The sequence below is a fragment of the Paracoccidioides lutzii genome, assembly GCF_000150705.2.
Source record: "Paracoccidioides lutzii Pb01 unplaced genomic scaffold supercont2.3, whole genome shotgun sequence".
NCBI lineage: Eukaryota > Fungi > Ascomycota > Eurotiomycetes > Onygenales > Ajellomycetaceae > Paracoccidioides > Paracoccidioides lutzii.
In genome coordinates, this window is record NW_015440949.1 from 239,850 (window position 1) to 262,202 (window position 22,353).

Genomic DNA, 22,353 nt, shown 5'->3' on the forward strand with positions numbered 1-22,353 from the left:
TTGTATAAATATATATCCATGGTTGTTGATTTATTTGGTGGGGTGTGAATTGTTCGTTACTCAGTTACTTTCCATTATCTATGCTAAGTCTATAGATCCCATTTGGTCGGATAGGCAGTTCCCAAAGAAGTTTGATGAAATCTCAATTTCTCTACGGAATTTTAACCTTTCTTGGTCTAATGAAACCAAATGGTCGAAGTGAGAAAGAAAATATGCAAGGGTAAAAGAAATCAACAAGAGAAAGAAACGAAAAGAATCAAAATGATAACAACATCCATAGGGCAAGAAAGACATGGAGATTAACATATATCGTGGTCTCATTTCTTCTCCTCCACTCATGATAATGCAACTATTAGCCCCAATAGCCGATCTTACACCTTGACACCCATACAGGCCCCGGGGGGGGGGGGGGGGGGGGGGGGGGATGTAAAGCTAGAGCAAACAAAATCCACCAAATCCACACATTATTCCACTAACACACCAACTAATTATTTCCATTCTTTTCCCGGGTTATTGTCAGCCCAACACATCAGTCCTCGCAAATGCACATGGAGCTTATTTCGCGTGTAATCTCCCAAGGCCAATACGTTCTCTGTATTGTTTTCCATGCGAGATACAGTCCTCTTTCTAATTTCCGCCGTCGCAGAATTGACCGCTGGGGATTGCTATGGTGCGTATTTGGTAAGGATTAATGCAGCTGGATTGATAACACATCAGGTAGAAGAGGTGCAGTATATGTCAGGAAAACACATCTCCCAAGAGTATTTTTGTTGTTATTGGATGAGACTTTTAGAGAGGGGTTTTCTTTGAGCTGTATGAGCTTCGAGATAGTAATGGCACTAGAGACATCTGATAGCGCTGGCGAGGTTTGTAGGACCAAGTTGGTTACATGGTGTGGTTCAAAGTCGATGGTGATTGAACCTAGGAGTGTGTTCTGGAAAAAGAGATCAGGGATACGTTAATATGGAGGGGAGGGTAAGGAATGTGACGGAGACACGCAACAGCAAAAGGATTTGTAGCAGGAGACAGATGGACACGCTCTTCGTGGCTAAAAGTTAAAATATCATCAATTGCCCACCAAAAATGCTCTCTCATAACCCTAAATTGTCTCCTCGGACGGATCGCGCAATGGTAGTTGCCCCGCTGTTCCCGAAACTTCCAACACCGTTGGGCCTGAGACCTTTACGTTTCTCTTTAGTTCGCACATAACAAACCGTGCCTGAGATCTTTTTTCGTCGGCCAACCCTTTCACAGAACCTTCCTCCGTTCATCGTTACGTATTTGGTATCGCAGGAGTATGCTGCTGTAGGATGCGTGCATCCACATTTAAAGACAAGACAGTATCTACATCTCCACAAATTATGTCGAGACTGCAGAGGAGGTGGTAAGCTGATGAGATACCGGAAGCCTTGTCGCGATCTCGATTTTCAGATGGAAATTGACTAAATTGCCAGAGGTTCCATATAAATAATTGAATTAGCTATATCGAAATTGGGATCATCGCGGGGGCACCACATGCATATACCTGGGTACTTAGATATATGATATAGATATTTGCCAATTGAAAGTAATGATCATTGAAGTTTTGAAAATATCCTGGTTGGAAATGCCTATGGTGGTTTGTTCATGGCATTCGTTGCCTTGGGAACTCAAGGTACTCCAGGTACAGACAGTGCCACGCCAAAGTTTGAAACTTTCATAAATTGAGGTGCCTCATGAGCTTATCTTATTTGCACTTATCACTGGTACCTTAATTTGTCAGAAAAGTTCAAACTTTTGGCGTGGCACTGTATTTCCCACCCCTATATCCAATGTAATTTGACATAAGGCGAAGCCCTGGAATTTAGCGCAACAATATAATTTCCTGATTGAGTCAACAAAGAAGGCGAAATGCCGCCACCGTATTAGTGCCTTGTTGTCCCCGCTTCATTGATCTTTGTTGAATAGAAGAATGTCTTGGTTAAGCTTGGTAGGAACAAGAAGAGGTCATGAAACAAGGAGTCACAAATTTTGCCACGAATTTTGCCACGATTCCTCAAGACTTGTTTGAATTGTATGTTACATGCGGAACCGTGGCATATTACCTGGATAGCTTCTGGGATGAGGTTAATTACCAGCACACTGGAAAGCTGAGGAAACCTTTCAAGACAATGCTAGAGGAGAGACGGCTCAACATAACTAGCGGGTGTCGAGAAAATGTTCTCGTCTCATCTTTTCGCCCCAGTGGGTATTAAATAACCCCTCGTCATGAAATCGCCGTCCTTGAGTCCCTCCCTTGTTGATTCAGAACTGAACAGACTCCGAACGGTTTCATTTTCGCCCATCATCTTCCTGCGCTTGTTACGTTCCTTTTCTTCCTCCAGAACTCGAGCTGTTAGTCTGGCTGTTGCGGCGTTCTTAATTCCGGAGGGCATCGGCGTGGTGGTCCTGCTTTCCGGTCTTCTGCTAAGTAAAGATTGGGATTTGGCGATGGCTGTAGTAGCCTCAGAATCCATAGGAGTTCCATCGGAATCGACAGCTGAAATGCTAGTGTTTTCGCCGCTATTTCCGTTCTTCTTCCTCTTTTTGCTCGAGCTAGGTGCCTTCTTAAGTGAATGGGTTAATCCTCGGCTACTCAAATCTTGCATACGAGAGGTCAACCGCTCCTTTTCAGACACCTGTGATGGGAGTATGGGTATAATATTCTCTGGAGAATATATTTCGTTGCACTATGAACTCCATGGGTCAGTGACGGTTAAATTGCACAGCATAAGCAAAATGTAAAAAACGTTAGGGACACCAACCTGTAAGCATTTGTCCAATTTCATTTCTCGGATTGCCTCTTCGGAGAAAGCATGACCACAAGGGACAAGGTAAACCGACTTCACCCTTGGGCCTAGCTCTTTACGGGTAATGGGGCAGACCCAGCGCTTTTTACCGTTCCCATCATCATCGACCTCAAACCTCACTTCAACGACATCACGAAGTCCCTTGACTCTTCCTTTCAATATTTCCTCGCAGTCGGCTTTAGAGCTAATATCTTCGGCATCGTCTGCAGGCAAGAGAAACTTTAATATGGCGTCCTTGTTATAGAGGTTTCCAGAGGAATCGGATACCACCGGAAGAAGAAGTCTCTTGTGAGAAAGAGGACAGGTCGACCAGTAATGCTCCAAGTGCTCGCGTATGGTTTCTTTGAGCTGCGATGCTGTCGGATTACGAGCAGCGGACTTTACAAGTTCGCATCGCTTTGGAATGCTGTATCTCAGTTAGGTAGATTAACCCAGGCAAGGGGGTGCATGAACGGACTTACCTTCCACCATCATTTCCCATGTCTCTGTTTGTGTAAATACGCGTATCTACAGTTAAAGAGGAAAAAGAGTAGTCGTTGACAAGTTGATGAATGAGATTCGCCACGCCCTACTCAGTTAACAGCGCGTCTAGGACGAAGAAATGATCATCCCAAACCATGCTTAGTCAAATGGGTCATGTGATCCACATTTGATGACTAAGCTTACAGCTCGGCATCAACTGTAATTGGCCAAATATACCCCCGTCTCCAGCCAACAGGTCTCATCTACAGTACGAAAGCGCGAACAGGGCGGCTTCAATGACGGACCCAGAGCAGCCATCATGAAGCAAACACACAGTATTTTTGTTCTTCTGGGTGTAGCCGCATGTTCTACAATTAGTGCTGCAGGAGGCGATGTCTCCTCCCTCCCTCGAGGTTTAGGGCCTGAATGTAGGTCTATAAATTCACCTTAATATTAGCTGTACACAATCGCCCTTCAAGTCGTTGGATTTTGCATTAAGCTGACCGTTTGAATCTATTGTTGTCTAAATTTTAGTTGCTAAATATTACAAGAACCCATCGACATTCACATGCATTTCCAATCCCTCTATCAAAGTCCCTTTCTTCGCAGTAAATGACGATTACTGTGATTGTCCTGACGGCAGCGACGAACCGGGCACCTCAGCATGTGCCTCTGTATCATACTTCTCTCCCTTCGATCTTAGAGATGGTGGGGTTAATCGTACTCCTGCCCTCCCTGGATTCTACTGCAAAAATAAAGGCCATAGGCCATCCTTTGTGTCATTCCAACGAGTTAACGATGGCATCTGTGACTATGAAGCATGCTGCGACGGCAGTGATGAGTGGGCTAAAGTTGGTGATGTGAAATGTGAGAACAAGTGCAAAGAAATCGGAAAGGAATGGCGAAAGAATAATGAACAGAAACAAAAATCGTTGACTACAGCAATTAAGAAACGGACAGAACTCGTTGCAGCTTCAAGAAGGTTACGAAAGGAGGTGAGGGATCACATTTCAGATCTCGAAGTAGAAATCAAGGCCTCAGAGTTGAAGGTGGAGGACCTAAAAGCGAAACTTGAGGCAGTTCGGGCCAGAGATAGAGGCAAGGTCGTGACCGGTCAAAAACAAGGGAAAGTTAATGTTCTTGCTAAACTTGCCAAGGAAAGAGTTGAAGAGCTACGAGAAGCGTTGGTGGAGGTTCGCCGTGAAAGAGATGAAAATTTGGCTCGAGTTGCCGAGCTTGAGGCCATCCTATCAAAATTTAAAGAGGAATACAACCCAAATTTCAACGATGAAGGGGTAAAGCGTGCTGTCCGCTCTTGGGAAGACTATGATGCCGCACGTCGTAATGCAGCTAGCGGCAGCGATAAAGAGCATAACCGAGATCTGGACGAAATATGTAAACCCGATAGTAAAGATTCAGGTATTAACTGGGAGCAGTGGGAAAGTGTGCAAGATGGTGAACCTGAAATTACCCTAAGTGCGTTTCTGTTCTTCAATTTTCCAGGAATATCCTGTTGTTTTGATTCACGGTGCTAACCTATGACTCCAGTTTACAAAATCGTCGCGTATTTCCCCGACTTGTTGATTAACTACATTGAAGACAAAGTTTTTCAACTCAGGTCCTTCCTGGTATCCAATGGCATCCTTGCCGATTCCTATACTGATTCAACTGCTAAGGAATCTGAAGGCGTAACAGCTGCTCGCAACGCACTCTCTGCGGAAGAGTCATCCTTGAGCACAGCTCGCTCCCAGCTGGACGACCACAAATCGGATCTTAAGAGGGACTACGGCCGTGATTCCGTATTCCGTTCGATGAAAGGCTCATGCATATCCAAAGACTTTGGTGAATATACGTACGAACTCTGTTGGATGGACCAAACCAAGCAAAAGTCCAAGAAAGGTGGATCCCACACGACCATGGGCAACTTTGCCAGGTTTACCACCATTACTGTCGATGAGCAGAATTTCTCAGGCAGGGTTGTTCCCCGAGAAAGAGTAGGTCTGGAATACACCCAGGGACAAACTTGCTGGAATGGACCTGAACGATCTACTAGGGTTATTCTTGAGTGTGGGGAGAATGATGAGATATTGAAGGTTACTGAAGATGAAAAGTGCATGTACAGTATGTTTGTAACCACGCCAGCGGTATGTGAAGAGGCCAGTATTGAAGACGATAATGATCGCAATATCAACAAGGATGAGCTTTGAGAGGTTAAACGAACCATGTAATAATTGACAATTTTGTCTAGTTACACTGGTTTGTACAAGCTTCTCTGGGTTGCACATTTTCATTTTTACCTTCTTTTTCTTGTTAGCAGCTTATTGCAATCTTAGAAATTTTTACAATTCCCTGCTTTTCCCCCCATTCAAGATGGCATTTGTGTTTGCAATCCGCCCAAACCGACCCGTTTTTTCCCAGATGTGTCATTCTTTTGGGAGATCTTTTGGTATTGGGCCCGCTATTTGCCATGCTCAAGATCCCAGCGCCAAAATGTTGCAGCGACGAGTGACCCGGGGGGTTCTAGCTCGATTAAACTGTGGATCGGAGAAGACATTTAGGAAGAAATGGAAATTAAAACTCGGGCAACCCAGCTAGATCATCAGGCAACTCCTGAAGCTCTCCTCAGGCTGTATGCATCTTTCGCAAAAAGAAAAAGGAGCATCACATCCAGGAATATACGGCATACATGTCTGTACCAACGAATCGGCCAGAATTTGTGGTTTGGTTTAACCCCCCCACCAGCTTCGTTGGCAAGAATCCGCGTATCAACCCAACCCTATTCTACAGGATAGCCAATGATAACCAATGGTGGGAAACGAGGGATAACAAGTGCGGGGGTCCAACCTGACCAACCCCAATCCGAAACGCTCTCCAACCATATCGAGATCATTTTCTCAAGTCCTGCAGTTCCGTCAATGCCGATGACTTTCATGCTTGAACATTCCATGGTTTCTAGCGTCATGTTTTACTTCTATCTTGGCGATTCAGGCGTAATATTCCAATTGCAAAGAATTATCAAACCTAGGATGTGAAGCTAAAGCCAAACTCCAATTCCCCCGCCCCCCACCAGTTGGTTGGAGGGTAAGTGTCTTATGTTTCTCTCAATGTCACCCCCCTTTCCACCGCGATTTCTGGTCCCCTTCTCGTATACATATTTTTTGCCAAACCCCCAACCGTTAACCCCAGTTGCGTCAACGATCCCGAGCTGTCGTGACTGACGCCTGTCACGGAGAAAGCCGCGCATTCTCTTTGCTCTGCTCCCCCACACTAGGTGCGTCCGGGGGTTTATCAGTGACCTAAGAATAATCTGGGATAGGCAACTGACGCTCGTGCATGGGCGGAGCATGTAAATTAAATAATATGGGGAATGATATGTGGCCTAGCTGACCATTTGGCCGGGTTCCACGTACTGGAGATAATATCCTCGAATAAAGGAAGTGTTTGTTATTGGCCGCGTACATGGAATGAGATGGGCAGTTCATATATGAAATGCCATATCGTAAATGGCCATTTCTGGGTTACACCTGGTGGGGGTTAAAGGTGTGAAGAATTAAGGAAAATTCCGTTATTTTTGACAATTATTTTATCCTCCAATTATAAGCCAAGGAGAAGCAACCCAGGCAGCTAAGGCTCAATCACAAATAAATCTGCCCTCCCCGTTGACGTCCAAGGAAAAGCCCCCAAGAGCTCTGTCGAGATCGTGTCTTCAACACCATCTCCCCAGTCACTAGGTTGTTTCTCGTCTCCGTCCGCTTCCTTGCCTCCAGTTGCGAGTCTCAAGAATGACATCGTCGCCTTTCTAACACGCTGCCAGTCAGATAGCAAAATGGAAATTTGATGGTTCTAGCCCTCCGATTGGGGTTTAGTTAAGTGTTTGAGGTTGGAGATCATTTTCCATTCCATCTTTTCTTTGCTTTTCTCTTTTTTGCTTTTTCCCGACTCCTCTCACTCTTCGCCCCAAACTCGACATGGCAATTCTCAAACGCAGCTATCGTGTAACCATGATGTTGGTATCACTTCTAAGTGGAGGCTGTGATTGACAAACGCGTCTAATACATCTCGAGCTTTCTTTATCAGATCGCTTGGCTCCGCTCTTGGCACCCTCTTGGTCCGTCAACCACAGGAGAATATTGTTTGACACAGGGTCTGGAGAGGCTCTTCAGTGGTTGTATTTGAAAGTTTGGGGGTATGGGTGAGACAATGTGATATGTATAGAAAACCCTCTGATGGAGTTAGCTGGGGTTAGTTGGGCTCATTTGTGCAAGCTCTCTCCTGGTTTGAATTGTTGAGCATAAATAACTACTGCTAGCGGCGCCTAAATAAAGATAAAGGTTGGGAGGATACAGGGGGTTAGGGCAGCAATTCTTAGGATTTCGTGTGGCTTTCTTTTTGGCCTCACATGCATGGATCTAAAACCGGTGATCTATGGGAGACCCTACAAATTCATAGCTGCTTAACGGATTTGCACGGTACGAGCTACGACGGGCAAAGAGAGGTATATCAAGGTTCCAGGGTTCCATTACATTCCGACATGATAATATTTGGACCCCCCGTGTTATAATTAGGGGTGAATTGCGGGGGTCTACGATTCAAGGTACGCGTTCGACCGAGTGGAAGATTTCTTGTTAAAGGTTTAGATGCCATTGCTTTTAATGAAAGTCCGGATCTGCAGATTTCCTACATCTTAACAGCCCCCACGCGCACACACAACCCCCTTTCCTTGCTCCTCAAAACTCACCCACCCCTTTCGCGAAAGGACCGGACAAGCTCAAACAGCATAGAAAACAACGCACGTCGACTCGGAAGACAGCAATGTAACAAAAGAAAAGATTTTCCGAGAGCTAAGGGTGATTGATTCCTTTTTCCCTCCCTGGTTAAAATTGAGATGAACCCGTCTCCCCCTTCCACTCATTAGACAACGAATCCAGGGGAAGCAGTCGTAGATGGAAACATTGTGGCATATACCATTCTTTCCGTCCTTATGTCGCGATGGCTGAACCGATATATTGTTTGAGGAAACATGGAATATATATATATATATCAAGTGGACCTTTTCAATGGCGGGAAAGAAAGTATATATATGGCAGGAAGAAAACAGGAGGGAAAAGGATTTAGCTCATCGGGAGCTGCTTAGTGCTGTAGTAATCGTTAGATAAGTAGACAGTGGTATAGGCCCCCCGTCAGGTCCAACTTACAGAACAGCTTTTGCAGCTGCAGGAGTTGCAGTCGCCGGAGCAGCAGTTGCAGGAGCAGGGAGACATTTTTAATGGGTGGTTTTGGTGGTGAATTTTGTTTAGAAAATTCGTTATCTTTGGATTCTGAGGCTTTCGAATGTAAGGCTTTGGTTGAGAAGGAGAGAAGGAAGATTTTGAGAGGAAGAGGGGGGGAATGAGGCCCTATTTATGCTATGATGGCTCCCCCTATTTCTAATCTGCTTCCTCGACTAGTGGGACAGGTGAGGATTCACCCGGGCTAAGGAGCTAAGGGGATGGATGCTGATTGACAAGGGGAACACACGGCGCGAATGGGCCTGGGTAAGTAGTCGTCAGTTCTTCTAGCTGTTTGTGTTGGAAAACAGAAATGCGAGAAACGTGGCGCTGGGGGTGGGAAGTGTGGGAAAGGGTCCGGCGACCGTTGCTCGGAGGCTTCAACTTGACCTTCTGCCTTGGAGGAATGGTGATCCAATTGCGCCCATCCAAAGGGAGAGAACAAGAATCAAAGTACAAGGAGAGTTTCAGGATCTTGTCAAATGGCATGCAAGTGCTTCAATTTCTCGTTTTGTTTGACAACGCGAGCATCTGTTGAGAAATTACCTCATACAATTCTCCGTCCGGCCTGACGCTCTTCCAACCATCTACCTGGATGTTATGCAGCTTCGTCGAAACTTTAGGTAAGGCCTCTGGGTAATCAAAACAGATACCATAGGTCAGGGCAGCTTAACCGGCCCTAGCCAACCTTTGCCGCGCGGAGCTCCGAGTTTTAGGTTCTGATAATTCTCCATGTCAACGAGGATACTCTCAGCATCATGGCACCGAAATGACCATCTCAACCCCCATTGTGGTCAGCAAGGCTGAGCCAGTGCAGATAGCGCATTTCCCTCAAATATCCCACTCAACGGCCTTGTGATCCACGTTCAGGCCCCCATCTCTGAGATAGGTTATTGGGCTGCCAAGGAGGTGGATATACACATCATAGAATATTTTCCTTCATTGATGGGCAACCAAAATGGTTGGTGAGATGTCACATCTGTAGGACGAGAGCAGGACATGGCCTGCTAGTAGCACAACAATCAAGCGTGCTTTTCGCAGCTCAAATGTGGTTGCGTCTGAATTACCAGTATTTGATATCCGGTGGATGAAGGAGATAAGCCCTCGCTGAACGGCCATGACATCCATGCTTAATTTTTAACTATCAGAGGGGAGAAACTAACAAAACGCTTTGACAACTTCGCAGGAGGTAAATCCCTAATATAGATCTGTTGAAAAACTCCACTTGTTGTCATGGCAGTCTATCACTGATGCATTATGAAGCAGCTTGTCCGCGAAGCCAAAAACTCTTCACTATAACCTAACCAAGTATGTATGATACAGAGCGTCTCGGGTATCAACTAAATTTGCCAGCCTTCAGCAACGTTTTCTATGTCCGGCTAACCCCCCCTTTCTGCCACAAGATGTCTGGCTGGTCGATTCCAGTATTCTTGATGCCTGCTGCGGAGGCATCTCTTCGCATGTTATACCCTGATGATAAAGGGGTCCATATATCCCTTGGTCAAAGAGCCTGTTGCTTGCTCGCTTTCTTATTAATTTGGACCTCTGGAGTGTTCTTAAAATGCATCAGAACATTGAACTATTTAGACCTGTTTGAAGGATGGACTCCCTGTCAACTACTTTCTGATAGTACACATTACGGGAGTCAGGTCTTGAGGTCCATAGAGCACACACCGGTTAGCCTTTTAATTCTACTTACATTCTATATTTTCTGCTTTTTGAAAATTACAGAATGGGCGGACATTAAAGTCTTGAATAATAGGCTGTATCCAAACAAAAACAATCGTGATACGAGCTGGAAGGTTTCATTCCACACCATCACCATCATGTGGCCATTTTAACTACCCCTAATGAATGTCTTGATTGTCTTTTATGAACTATCGTTTTTCACCAATCCAACGATTCATCAGTAACGGTTGCTCCAGGCTCAATCGTAGCACTTTCGCCCAAATCCACAGACAGCTTCTTATAGATCTTCTTCGTTACTTCGTAATGAAGTTCAATCAGGGAATTTTAACGTTCACTTCACACGAATGCATTAGCATTTTATTGTGCTTCAGTTAACTCATCAACCAGGGATAAACTTACTAAGTATATGGTGTCGGAGGTATGCAGCACTCAAATGGTGAAAGGATTGATCGATCCAGAAGGATATGGCATTCAGGGCTGGAAGATCGATACGTTGAAATCTGCTTTTTGGGTGTTAGGTATGTTAAATAATCAAACTGCAACCACGGACACTCCAGCTTCTTTATATAACCCAAGGACGCTCGAGGGTCCGTCTCCTTCGGCTCGCCAAGGCATAGATTTACATTTGAATCTTAAAAGGTGTTTTTTTCTTTTTCTTTTTTTTTTTTTTTTGTTTTGCGAGACAAGCAAATTTTTCTGCAGGATATGAATGAGATGATACGTGAAGTCAACGCTAATTTCCAGCAAGGGTTCTGCTATTGAGGCTCATCCACACAACTAATTCGGGCCTGGTATCCATAAACGTGAGGTTGATAATCTAGATGCGCTTCGTGCTTGACAACTGACCTGCGCTATCAACTGCACTAACGTGGAAATCTCGAGTTCCCAAGGGTCCGTCATTTGCTGCTGTGCCTATTCGACACTGCAATATTCGTCGTTCCCCCTTCATTATTGGTACTTGGAAGAGAAAACCGAATATATTTAAAATATGATGACCCGTAGCAGAGCTGCCTAGGTAATTCTTATGGTTTTTGGGAAAAGACCACTGCCAGCTTGCAGATTCATAGCTGGTTGAGGCAATAATGCAAAACAAACAAGCGTTCTTTGGATTGCTATATTATCATGGGGCAGACGGCCGAGGCGCATTGCTAGAAGAAGACATTTTGGTCGACCGATGGAGACGTGCAAGCACATTGTATATCGGCGTAGATTTCATTCTCCTGTTTGCGGGGTGAGCAACGAGATGTGCTGCACATTGCATATCGGCATAGATTTCATTCTCCTGTTTGCGGGGTGAGCAACGAGACGTGAATAAGATTATATAAATCCCAGTTATTTTAACTATGGGACAACATTGGCCTATTAGCTGAGTAGTTAATAATCAACCTCGGAGCTTGTGGAAAGCGGGGTGAAGTTGGAAAGACGTGCTTAGTCATTCTATCAACGGCTCATCCATCTCAACGACGCACCACGCCGTTGTCAACGTTGCTTCATCATGGCTCTTTTAGTGATAACAGCATTATTAGTACCAGCCCGCCATAAAACTGAAATCACCACTAGGAATCTCCTCCGCGAACCTGGTCGCTGGACCCTTCCAGCAGTCCAGTTCCATGGTTGGTCTCATAGCGTACAAGGTTTGGTGGTGGCTGTGATAAAGCTGCTGGCAAAGCTGCTGCAGCATGAACTTGCAAAAAATGTGGATAGTGGATATAAGCGATATGGATAGCAGCGGTTTCCATTGCTATCCATCAGTGTTTGAATTTCAGTTCTTTGGCGCAACTGTATCGAATGTGCGGTGTTAGGCCCTGTTTTTAAAATGCTCGTTTTTACTAGAACTCCATACAGATGTACGTGCTAAGAAAGCTTGTGATTTGATTCCCGTGGTTGAGTGGTATTGTCCCGCTTTTCATCACAAGGCTACCGATATCCTGATCTATCTGTATCTGAAAGGACCTTTCAAGGTCCATGCGGGAGGCATGTCGGCTCTGGCGGGATTACTCTCTAGATGGAAATGATACATACGGATAGATCGGTAGGCTTTATCCGGCTATACATATGATGGATTTGGTTTTGTATATTATCACGAAATGGGAAAACTTTGACGGGTAAGTTTTGTAATTATTCTCTCAGGTTCCAGAACTAAGTTGGATCTTCCTCCTCTTCTATTTGTTAATAAATATCTCTCAATGAAGAACAGTGGATTCACATGCCATTTAGCCAAGAAAATTTTTCGGAAAACTCAAAACATACGTGCGACGTTGTATAATGAAAATATCAGATGTCATTTGATCTCCGACCTATTAATGAGCGGACCGTGATGTGAGAGCGTTTCTGTTGGAATTGATAGCAAGGCAGTTGGACAGCAGGGCAAAGAACTCAATCAAGCATCACAAAAATTGACAGGTAGCAAGTCAAAGCGCATGTATAATATCAGAGTCCTCCGATATTTCCCCGCGCATCCCCCGGTTGTCGGAAAACAAGCTCCCCAAAAAACGCATGCGGATACCAAACCCGCCCCAGGCACATCTTCTCGCACCCACCAGGATGTCGATTGATATCAAACACCACCCCTTTCTAGCAACAATAACCATGGATAACTATCTTTCGCACAGGAACAGCAATTGGAAATTGTTACTCCTAGTCACCAAGGGAAGATTGCCAATGTGTTTCCTTAAAACAATCGGGGAATTCAGGATCGATGTAGGAAGTACATGTCTGGCTGGGTTGTCACAGCGGCATGTTTATTTCTGCTGACAGATCATTAATATAGATCGTTCAAAACTAAAGATCTTACAAAGTAAGCAGTTAGTCACTTACACAAGAGCATTGGCCTGAGGGGCATGTGCAGGTAGAGCCACAGCTGCAGCCACAGTCACCTATATATTGCGCATAGTCCATGAGCATGGCACAAAGACAAGAAAGGCGACACCAGTAATGGCATCCACATATGAAGGGTTTGAAATTATGGAAGAATTCACTTACCCATGTTGAAAAGTGCGGGGGATTTTGATAATAATAATAATAATAAATAAATAAATAAATAAATAAAAAGAGGATGGGATTTGGGATGTTTGAAATATGTTTCGTACAGAATATTCCTGTGATTTCGATGGAAGCTTGTAATCGTAGACGAAATCAAAATCAACAAAATTCTCCAGAGGCCGGAATCCTTCCCACTATTTATATTGCCGACAGAGACAAAAAGCGGGTCATCAAAAAAAAATAAAAAATAAAAAATAAAAAGACAGTGCTTTTGCCAAACCTCCGGGCAAGGTTTTTATAAACTACTGCGAGCCACAGTTTGCATTCCTAGCCCAACCAAAGTGGTAAATTAAAATTAAATTAGATAAACGAATCAAGCGCTTAGTTAAAACACTTACCAGCTGAAACCTCCCACAACTAAGTTTCCGCCTTTCCTCGTTCCAGTCGAACCATAACACATTTCTATCCTGTTCCGCCAATCACTAGTAGCGGGATCATCCGACTCACATCTCAGATTGTCCAGCTTGAAGTTGCTTATTAGACTCGTCGATAGCTAGAAATGCTTATCCAAAAATCAAAGGGCGGAAGTCCTGTCAAAACCCCCTTGTTTACAGGATGGTGATTTGTCTGCTTTTGGATAATAATATCAGGAATGGTAAATGTTGGAAAGCCATGGCCAATGCTATTTCCTAACTAATCGAGTAGTTAAATGGGAGTTTCTTTTAATATGTCTTCTTCCAATTGCCGGTGTGGTTGGCTCAAGCGGGATTCTTTTTTGGCGGGTGTCAAAGGACTTCTGAGCTTGTCCCTGGGATTTTAATTATTGGCCAATGAGATAGTTATGGACTATTTTCCTTCCATTTTCCTTTGAACCCAACAATGCCTACCATACCATGCTAAATCTCCTATCACTCTGTTTCCCGATCCTCGTCATATCCATTGCCTGATCCCCAAATCCAATTACTTCCCTGAGTTCTTTACTTTGGCCCTATCTTGCCCAAAACCTGAAAACCCTGCCTTGGAACATTTTTTTTTTTTCGCGCTGTAGGCCATGCTTTCAACTACTGGGATTGTAGAGGTTCAGCCGGCGCTGCAGAACCAAAATTACTTCCGGCTAATTGTGCAGTCAAGACTCAGATGCTTGACGGACTTCGGCCTGGTGATTAGAATCTACAATTGTTCTCATTGATGCCATCGAATTCATCTCCTTACCACCCTTGAAAATGGAGACGGACTCGTGCTCGTGGGCTACGTACACAGCAGGTTCAACCTATTCGACATGCTTGCTAAAAGTTACGTGCTGATTGCGTATTTCATCTGAGAGGCACATATGATGAGCAGAAAAATCCACTTGTCAAATGACAGGTGGTGCGTGGCAAAGATTCAGAAATCGTTGCCTATGTGCCACGGTTTGGGATGCGGTATTGCGCAAACCCGATATTTGTATCGCCATGAGTTCCTCAGCTAGGACACTGCAAGTGGAAACGCCGTGTACTGTAGTTTTGTCATGGGAGTTCTTGTGAATTTGCCTAAGATCGGATATTTCTTCAGACTTTAGAAGTGGGCCCCTTATTCTTGGAGGACGAGAAAGATGTTTGGTCTTCGATAATTCCGAAACGTATACAGCGTAAAGTAGGTTATTGGAACCCGAAGAGTGGGAGTGCGATGCCATCTGGAAATATTAGAGCTTATAGAGCTGTGAGGGCTCTTTCGTCCGCAAACTCCATCGCTCAGCCATCAGTTCATGGCACAGACCTGGTTTAAATACCTAGTTGGGTCCCTTCTTTGAGGACAATCACCAGATAAATAGCCCTTCTGGGTCTCAAATCTCGGGCGTTTTGAACGAGTGGAACTTTGACAACTCAAATATATTTAGCATGGATGATCAAATCTATTATAAATTCCTGAAGATATGGGTAAGCCTCACTCCGGAAAATTCTAACAAAAGGGGATTGTAATCCGGCAACTCAGACGACAAACCAAAGGATACAGAGATGATTCAAAACTGGCTTGCCAGTACAGATGGGTGATATACCTTTCTTTATATTGCCATTCCTTTCAAGCTACTCACTGAAACGCCAGCGATAGATAACTGGTGGTTCAAGCACTCTATGATCCCCTCGTATTTCCGTTGCCGTGTATCCCATATCCAACCCCCATATACCTCACGACACAGCTTAGTCCGTGTAATCAATCCAGCCAGATCTAGCATTCCTGTCTCGTGATTGTACTCATGCGGCCATCCAGTAACGATCAGGACACTTTTATTTCATTCTGTCCTGCAATAAATAAATAAATATAAATATAAATATAAAACAAAAAAATGAGTACCATTCATTTACTCAGCTTTTTCCCAACTGAACATTTTTGTAAAGAATTGTTCCGAGGTCATTAATGGCTTTGGCTCCCTGACAGCCAGTGCTTTTTGCACAACCTGCTTTAGCGCCTTCGCCTGCTCAACATCAAAGTCCATATTTGAGAAATATCGACCATCAACCAATTGAGTGAAAGCAAACATATTCTTAATATTTTCCAAAGCCCGGATGCCTCCCATGATGGGGAACTTCTCTAAATTGATCGGAACATAGCGGGACTTTTTGCTCGTAACTAAAGTGAAACAAAGCGGTCTCAGTCAACTTGTTTAAGATATTCCATGACTGATTGGGGGGGGGGGGGGAGGGGGGGGGGATATACCTTTTGTGAATGCCTCGGTAATTTCTGGGAAGGTCGCTAGTTCACTGATTGCTTGAATAACTTTCCCACTCCAGGTGTCTGGGTTGATCAAAACACCGTGAACAAGATCCCCGTAATCCTCCTCGATCGCAATGAACGGGACAAGACCTACGCCGCCGGGCAAGGGTTGAGAGAGAGTGACATAACCTTCCGAATCAGTCTCGAAGGGAAATCCGCCCATCACCTCCGCAATGAATGGTGACATGAAGTTTTCGAAATACCAGCCTGCATTTATGGCTGTTACATTCTTGATATTAGGACTATTGCGGGCATGCTGCTCGATTTTGTTCTTGTCTATGAACGCAGTTAGTAAATAGTAAATAGAATAAATAGAATAAATAGAAGAATATATTATATACTAACGGTCCATCATATCCAGCTTCAACTCTCCATTTGTAATCTCACTCACACAGCCCGCCGAGCTATACATGAAATGCTCCACGCCAACTTCATCTGCTGCATCAACGATGATACGACCAAGATCCAGCTCTGTAGGCCCATTTGGATCGTCAAATGTCTATATTGAGTGTTAGCAACTTACATCGCTATATGCTTGAGCGCATGGATCTAGGGCCCTTCCAAGTTCTTACCGGATCATCGGAGTTGGTATTGGCAAAGATTGCCCAGCTATCTCTAAATGCATTTACCAACTCCTCCTTCTTAAAGCCATCTGCTTTAACAACCTCGACACCAGCTTTAGCCAGTTCCTTCGACTTTTCCGAATCTGGGCTGCGGGTGATTCCTCGGACACGGAATTCCGCGCTATTGCGAAGAAGTGACTTCACAACAGCGCCACCTTGGTTGCCTGTACAACAATGTATGAGAAGTGACCGAAACTTGATGAGACGAAGATATGAAAATAAATTCAAACGCTACCTGTTGCACCAAAAACTGTAACAAGCTTTGGGTTCGCCATTGGATGAGAGAAGGATGAATATGTTAGAAGATTACGAGTCCGTAGGATTTTCCTTTTCATTCAATGCAAACTGGGACTGCTTCAATGAATTAAAGAAATGTACTCGAGTTTGCGGATATCGCCCTGTTTAAATATTGCAACACCCTGTATCCAGCTTGGAAATTGGGAAGCCAGGTTTTGCTCCCTCCTATCACTTTTGACAACAGAACTATGTGTTTAAATAAACCTTCTGCCTGAAATGTACTGCAACCTGGAAGTCATATGGATGGAGACTTCATGAATGCCATGAATGCATACGTAATGCGGCTCATGGCATGCATAGTTCAACTTAGTCGAAGGTCAAAAGTGGCGTGAACTGGGTTGTGAATTTATTTTAAGCTGACTTCTTTATACGAAACTCGAAAAACGTTCAAGTGTTTAGACATCCCATGGGGGTAGACACGTATGTAAGCGACAGTCTTCATAAAACCTTGAGTTGTTAGCGTAATATTCGAGATCCAATGGACTCTGGAGACAAACAAGGGCAGTTCAACTAACTTCAACAATTAGTGCCGAGCCTGAGGCAATTGCCATCGTTTAGGCATCCAGGTTAATAACATTAGGAAGAGCTACGAGACAAGACATGCGAGGCGTTACGCTTGATAATCGGACTGCGAAAAACGGCACTTTGGAGATAAAAGCCAAAGAAAGAAAAAAATGAGGAAAAAAAAACTGGAGGAGAGAAGGAGATCAGCAACCAACCGTAATAAAACTATCAACGTGCAGAAAGGAACATCTTACCGAACTTTCCCTTTTACCAACTCATATCATTTACCATCTCGCAACATGTGCCTTGTGTTCACAGCATTTTTCTTTCACATAGGACAAAATCACGTCTCTGCCGTAGCAGGAAGTGTTCGAAGACTCCAGTTACCCCGAATTGACGTCATTAAATATTGCCTTTCGTATCGTGCCGTTGAATGCGATCCTCCTCTTCAACACGAGAGAGAAGTTCATTTTCCTTTCAGAGAAGAAATAGTCTTTGTAAACTTAGTCCCTTGACTTGCCAACTATTTAGTATAATGTGGAGTCAATGCGGGGAACCCTTGCTCGTCGTAGTCACCAAAAACAAACAACCTGGCTGATTTGTCCAACCAGCAATAGAGTAGTCCGGATAGGAGAGCAAGACGGAGGATGCACTTAATGAACTGCACTTTGAGAAAGCTCCTAGCCTTGCAGACAATGGCGCAGTGATACGATAAATATATCCGTGATGGGTGCTCTCAAGAGCACTATCCCAATAAATTCTGGAGGTAATTGCTTAACCTGTCATCAACCAGACATTGTTTGTAATTTCAATTCACTTGACTTGTTCCTTGGGATTTGCGGTAAAGCGTAAGTGCAGCTGTCCTCATCGTTCATTGGTTTTTCGATGACAGAGCATTGATTTTTACCAATGCTACACACGTAACTACCTCAGATCGGGTCCCATATGCTTCCAGGCTGATTTTTCCTGTTTAGCAGAGGTTCCAGAACCTTATTATGGGATCCTTAATCCCATTTCAGCTCAGGATCTCCATTCGCGAGGCCGTTTCGAGCCCATATTTACACGCCCCAGGCACTGGTTGCTGCCGCAATGCCAACATTTCCCTCCGGTAAACACCGATAATTTACGCAATGAGCTTCTTAACAAAGTCCAACACGTTATTAGAGGAACCGTTGGGGTGTTGGCCATTTGCCCTACTATCGTTCGGCCGCCGTGCGTGTTCACACATGGTTGTAGTTATAGTTAAGTTTAACTATGTAGCTAAGTTATAATGAGTCAGCTCCTCGCTTCAAAAAAAATATTATTAGCTACCAGTTAGCCCGGAGAGTCCTCTCACCGCCTTCCTCAATTGAAACTGCCGTCTATCCACACGCCAAAACAGACTTGTTTTTCTAGACGACTCAACTCGTCAGCATCGAATAACTCCGCAACATGCGAACTTCTGACCACTGAAGACAGCCGACATACCGTGGAAACATCGCGTTGCAACGTACTAGCTGGAATACCGTACCGTTAAATTAATACAATCTTTCTACGATGTCCCCCGCGTTTGAGTTTCGTGGGAATAGGCAAGGCGGAAACCCCCGCCAGCAGCCCGAATTTACGTTTCGATCCCGGTTCCCCAAAACCTCAGCGAGACCCCTATTGTTGATGTTGCAAAGGGAAACAACACCTGAATTTCTAGGTGGCTCACAGAGCGAAGAACAGAAGCCAAGAAAGTTTATGGCCTTGGAAGATTTAAGTGATAGCGACGAGGCAGAGATGGAAGTTTCCTCTGCGGACGAGGGTTCCCATCCTCCTCCACGCAAGAAGCAGGCTATCGAATCAAACACAGGGCCTGTCGCACAGGTTCCCAAGTGGTCGAATCCAGATCCTTACACTGTCCTCCCCCCCTATGATGAGAATCCTGCGAAGAGAAGAGACGTCGTCAAATTGATCCGCAAAGCAAGGATACAATCTGTGGACCAGCCAAAACCTGAAGAGAAAAATGCTGTTGTGTCAAATGATGATTTTATCTCCTTTGGCCTCGATGATATAGAAATGGATGTTCCCCCTGAAAATGCACCTCGGGGACCGAAAAGCTCGATGAACCAGGATAGTGACCCTGCTCTTGGTAGCAGAAAACGAACTTACGACGATGAAATCACAGGCCCGAATAGACGCCCTGGCAAACCGGGGAAGCCAGACAGGTTTTTCAACTCCGATGGATCTATGCTCCTTAAATGGCGACCCTTCGATGACCAAAATCCCACTCCCTGGGTTGATTCAGTCTGCCGTTCCACGTTCCATGTAGGATGCAGGTATGCTTGCACCGATCCCCAGGCCGGTCTCAGCAAAACTAATAGTTGTTTCTTTGATAGTCTCCACAACGAAATACTTAGCTTCTACCACTGGGTTAAACCAAAGTCTTTCGAACACTTGATTAGGAATGACTTAATCGTGCGTTTGCAGCGCCTCTTTGAGCGAAGGCATTATGGCTCCCAGTTGCACGCTTTTGGTTCATTCGCGTCTGGCCTCTATCTTCCAACTGCAGACATGGACCTTGTATTGCTTTCAAGGCAATTCCTGCGGCAAAATCGCAAGACTCTTTGCCAGCGGACCCGTGAGATCTACTCTTTTACAGCATATCTCAAAGACCTTGATATTGCCGTGCCCGGATCCATCGAAACCATTGCTCATGCGAAGGTCCCAATCATAAAATTCGTAGATAGGCTTACCGGCTTGAAAGTGGATTTGTCTTTCGACAATTCTACTGGATTAGCAGCGAACAAAACATTCCAGGTTTGGAAATCTCAATTTCCTGCTATGCCTGTCATTGTTTCAATCATAAAGCAGTTTTTGCTGCTTCGTGGCCTCAATGAGGTACCTACTGGCGGTTTAGGTGGCTTTTCAATCATTTGTCTGGTTACTAGTCTTCTCCAACACCTCCCGTATAGCGGTGCAGAGCCGAACCTTGGTGGTGTTCTCATGGATTTCTTTGATTTCTATGGTAATAAATTTAACTTCAGCGCAGTTGGCATACAATTTGATCCTCCTGGCTACTTTGATAAGGTATCAACTAATTTCCCTTGTCAAGCGTACTTCAACTGACTAACCACTTGCAGAAACTCCTTGGGGTCTATCTAGCAAATCGACAACAAAGACTTTCAATTATGGACCCTAACAATCCTGATAATGACATCGCAGGGGGTACAAAGGAGATTCAATTAATATTCAGAACCTTTGCGGATGCATATCGAACTCTCAAGCAAGAATTAGTGCAAACAGCGTTCTCAGGGACTCGCAGAGGTAGCCTCCTCGGTTTGATTCTCGGCGCCAATTATGAAACATACGAACACCAACGCGCACATTTGAGTGTTCTGTGTAAGAGTGATCCTCGATTTGCGCATTATGTCCAACCCCCTCCACCTAATAGTCCGCCACCAGAAGAGCCTGCGGCTCACCCCTCACCTCCCCCCCATCCCCCAGACGATGCGGACATTTTGACAGCGAAAGGAAACGAACAAGAAGATTCGTCACAAGGCCTCAAGCTCTCCAGAAAGAAGTCAGTGGCATTTGATCGTGCCGCCCGACTCAAGCAACTCCGACCTGACTTGAAACATGTTCCGAAATTTCTGGATCTCGATGCAGCTATGAAACTGGGAGGCTATTCATCCATTTCAGAAATGGATCGTGACTTATATCGAAGGGAAAAGGCGCTTCTAGGGTAATTAATAATTTTCCACGGATTCGCTTGCTTATTGTAGACCAGTTACTACTTTTCAACCTCGACCATGGTCTCACGTGTCATACCACTGCACAAGATGGCTCGAACTGGGACTTGATTTGTGTCAGAATTCCCGACCGGTGACACACCCTTGTCTCTGTAGCCCGCATGACCTATTGATGATAATCCTTTTGCTTACACTTCGTTCTCTCTCCTTTCTCATCTTTGCTTCCAAACGGCGCTTTTGTATGGTTGTACTCGCATGATACCCTTCGAAATATTAACCACATGGAAGTGGTGAAGGTGGGACGGAGGATTTGACTTGCTTTTGCTATAAATTGCAGGTTCTGTGCTGTAGCGCACAGGGCGATTTCTTTCACTTCTTCCATGAAGTTAACATTACATGTTTTATTTATTTTTATCCGCTTGTTGCCAGACTTGACCAGCACACCAGCTCGCTCGCGGGTCTTACTTTTCCAATGTCATCCCTTCACTGTTCTCCAGCAATTGACTCGAAACCAGGATACTCAAGGCTTCCAACTGGCAGTCGATTACGTTTTCAAAATCCCGCTTATGTATTCTCAAATCAATTAAGAACCCCAAAGCTTGCAGCTCTGCAGGCCTTATACCCACCCTATCTCCCAAATTTTTCTTGTTCTTGCTTACTGAAATAATCTAGTATACGGGAAAGATATAGAACCCCCGGCCTAATCGCTGGATTCCTTTAGATCTTCTTTTTGCATTACTGACGTTACACCTCGCTGAAAAGATACCTGGCTAAGAAAGTCGCTGTTGAACCGCTTAAAAACAATCATCTCCACACAATCCGACCGTCGTATAAAGTACAATGCAGATAAGGTTAAGTATCCCAGTCATCCTCGATTTTCCCTCCCCCTCGGTTCCACCTTGGACGCACCAACCTCTTTTATCCTTCTCACCATATCGCCAGCTATACGCAGGCCTATGGAGAGGGGTGAAAATTGCTCCCATTCACTCTCAGAAGAATACCTCCCGACTCCGATATGATTGCAGATATTTTAAGTTCATCTTACTGTTATCTCTTCGTAAGCTCATTTATTACTCTCCGTTCATTTTGCGCTCTAGCAGGAAAAGTGGCAACGCCCTTTTAATTTTTCCCGCCGCAACCATCCTGCCCCGATTTCCCCGTTTCCCGCCAGTTTCCGTATCATTAAGTTGTTAAGAAATAGAATGTGATTTTTATCCCAATGGTCATCATCTCTGCA

At 44.6% G+C, this 22,353-nt stretch overlaps 6 protein-coding genes across 6 annotated transcripts; 2 read left to right on the top strand and 4 right to left on the bottom strand.

Moving 5' to 3' along the window:
* Nucleotides 1–2,207: 2,207 nt before the first annotated feature.
* Nucleotides 2,208–3,309, bottom strand: PAAG_01389 (DUF602 domain-containing protein; the record flags this gene model as incomplete). The annotated part of the gene is made up of 3 exons (XM_002796335.2): nucleotides 2,208–2,708; nucleotides 2,784–3,234; nucleotides 3,290–3,309. The coding sequence occupies 3 exons, from the start codon at nucleotides 3,307–3,309 to the stop codon at nucleotides 2,208–2,210; spliced, it is 972 nt and encodes a 323-aa protein (XP_002796381.1).
* A 300-nt stretch (nucleotides 3,310–3,609) lies between these two features.
* Nucleotides 3,610–5,497, top strand: PAAG_01390 (endoplasmic reticulum protein; the record flags this gene model as incomplete). Its single annotated transcript, XM_002796336.2, has 3 exons — nucleotides 3,610–3,718; nucleotides 3,825–4,766; nucleotides 4,839–5,497. 3 exons carry the CDS (start codon nucleotides 3,610–3,612, stop codon nucleotides 5,495–5,497), a joined length of 1,710 nt encoding a protein of 569 aa, XP_002796382.1.
* A 6,181-nt stretch (nucleotides 5,498–11,678) lies between these two features.
* PAAG_11270 (hypothetical protein) lies at nucleotides 11,679–11,985 on the bottom strand (the record flags this gene model as incomplete). The annotated part of the gene is made up of 2 exons (XM_015846947.1): nucleotides 11,679–11,747; nucleotides 11,824–11,985. The coding sequence occupies 2 exons, from the start codon at nucleotides 11,983–11,985 to the stop codon at nucleotides 11,679–11,681; spliced, it is 231 nt and encodes a 76-aa protein (XP_015703369.1).
* Nucleotides 11,986–14,582: 2,597 nt separating this feature from the next.
* Nucleotides 14,583–14,900, bottom strand: PAAG_01392 (hypothetical protein; the record flags this gene model as incomplete). The annotated part of the gene is made up of 1 exon (XM_002796338.2): nucleotides 14,583–14,900. The coding sequence occupies one exon, from the start codon at nucleotides 14,898–14,900 to the stop codon at nucleotides 14,583–14,585; it is 318 nt and encodes a 105-aa protein (XP_002796384.2).
* A 666-nt stretch (nucleotides 14,901–15,566) lies between these two features.
* On the bottom strand, nucleotides 15,567–16,877 carry PAAG_01393 (hypothetical protein; the record flags this gene model as incomplete). The annotated part of the gene is made up of 5 exons (XM_002796339.2): nucleotides 15,567–15,835; nucleotides 15,923–16,255; nucleotides 16,325–16,478; nucleotides 16,552–16,766; nucleotides 16,838–16,877. 5 exons carry the CDS (start codon nucleotides 16,875–16,877, stop codon nucleotides 15,567–15,569), a joined length of 1,011 nt encoding a protein of 336 aa, XP_002796385.1.
* Nucleotides 16,878–18,939: 2,062 nt separating this feature from the next.
* Nucleotides 18,940–21,113, top strand: PAAG_01394 (Poly(A) RNA polymerase cid14; the record flags this gene model as incomplete). The annotated part of the gene is made up of 3 exons (XM_015844335.1): nucleotides 18,940–19,703; nucleotides 19,764–20,454; nucleotides 20,508–21,113. 3 exons carry the CDS (start codon nucleotides 18,940–18,942, stop codon nucleotides 21,111–21,113), a joined length of 2,061 nt encoding a protein of 686 aa, XP_015701243.1.
* Between the last annotated feature and the right edge of the window lie 1,240 nt (nucleotides 21,114–22,353).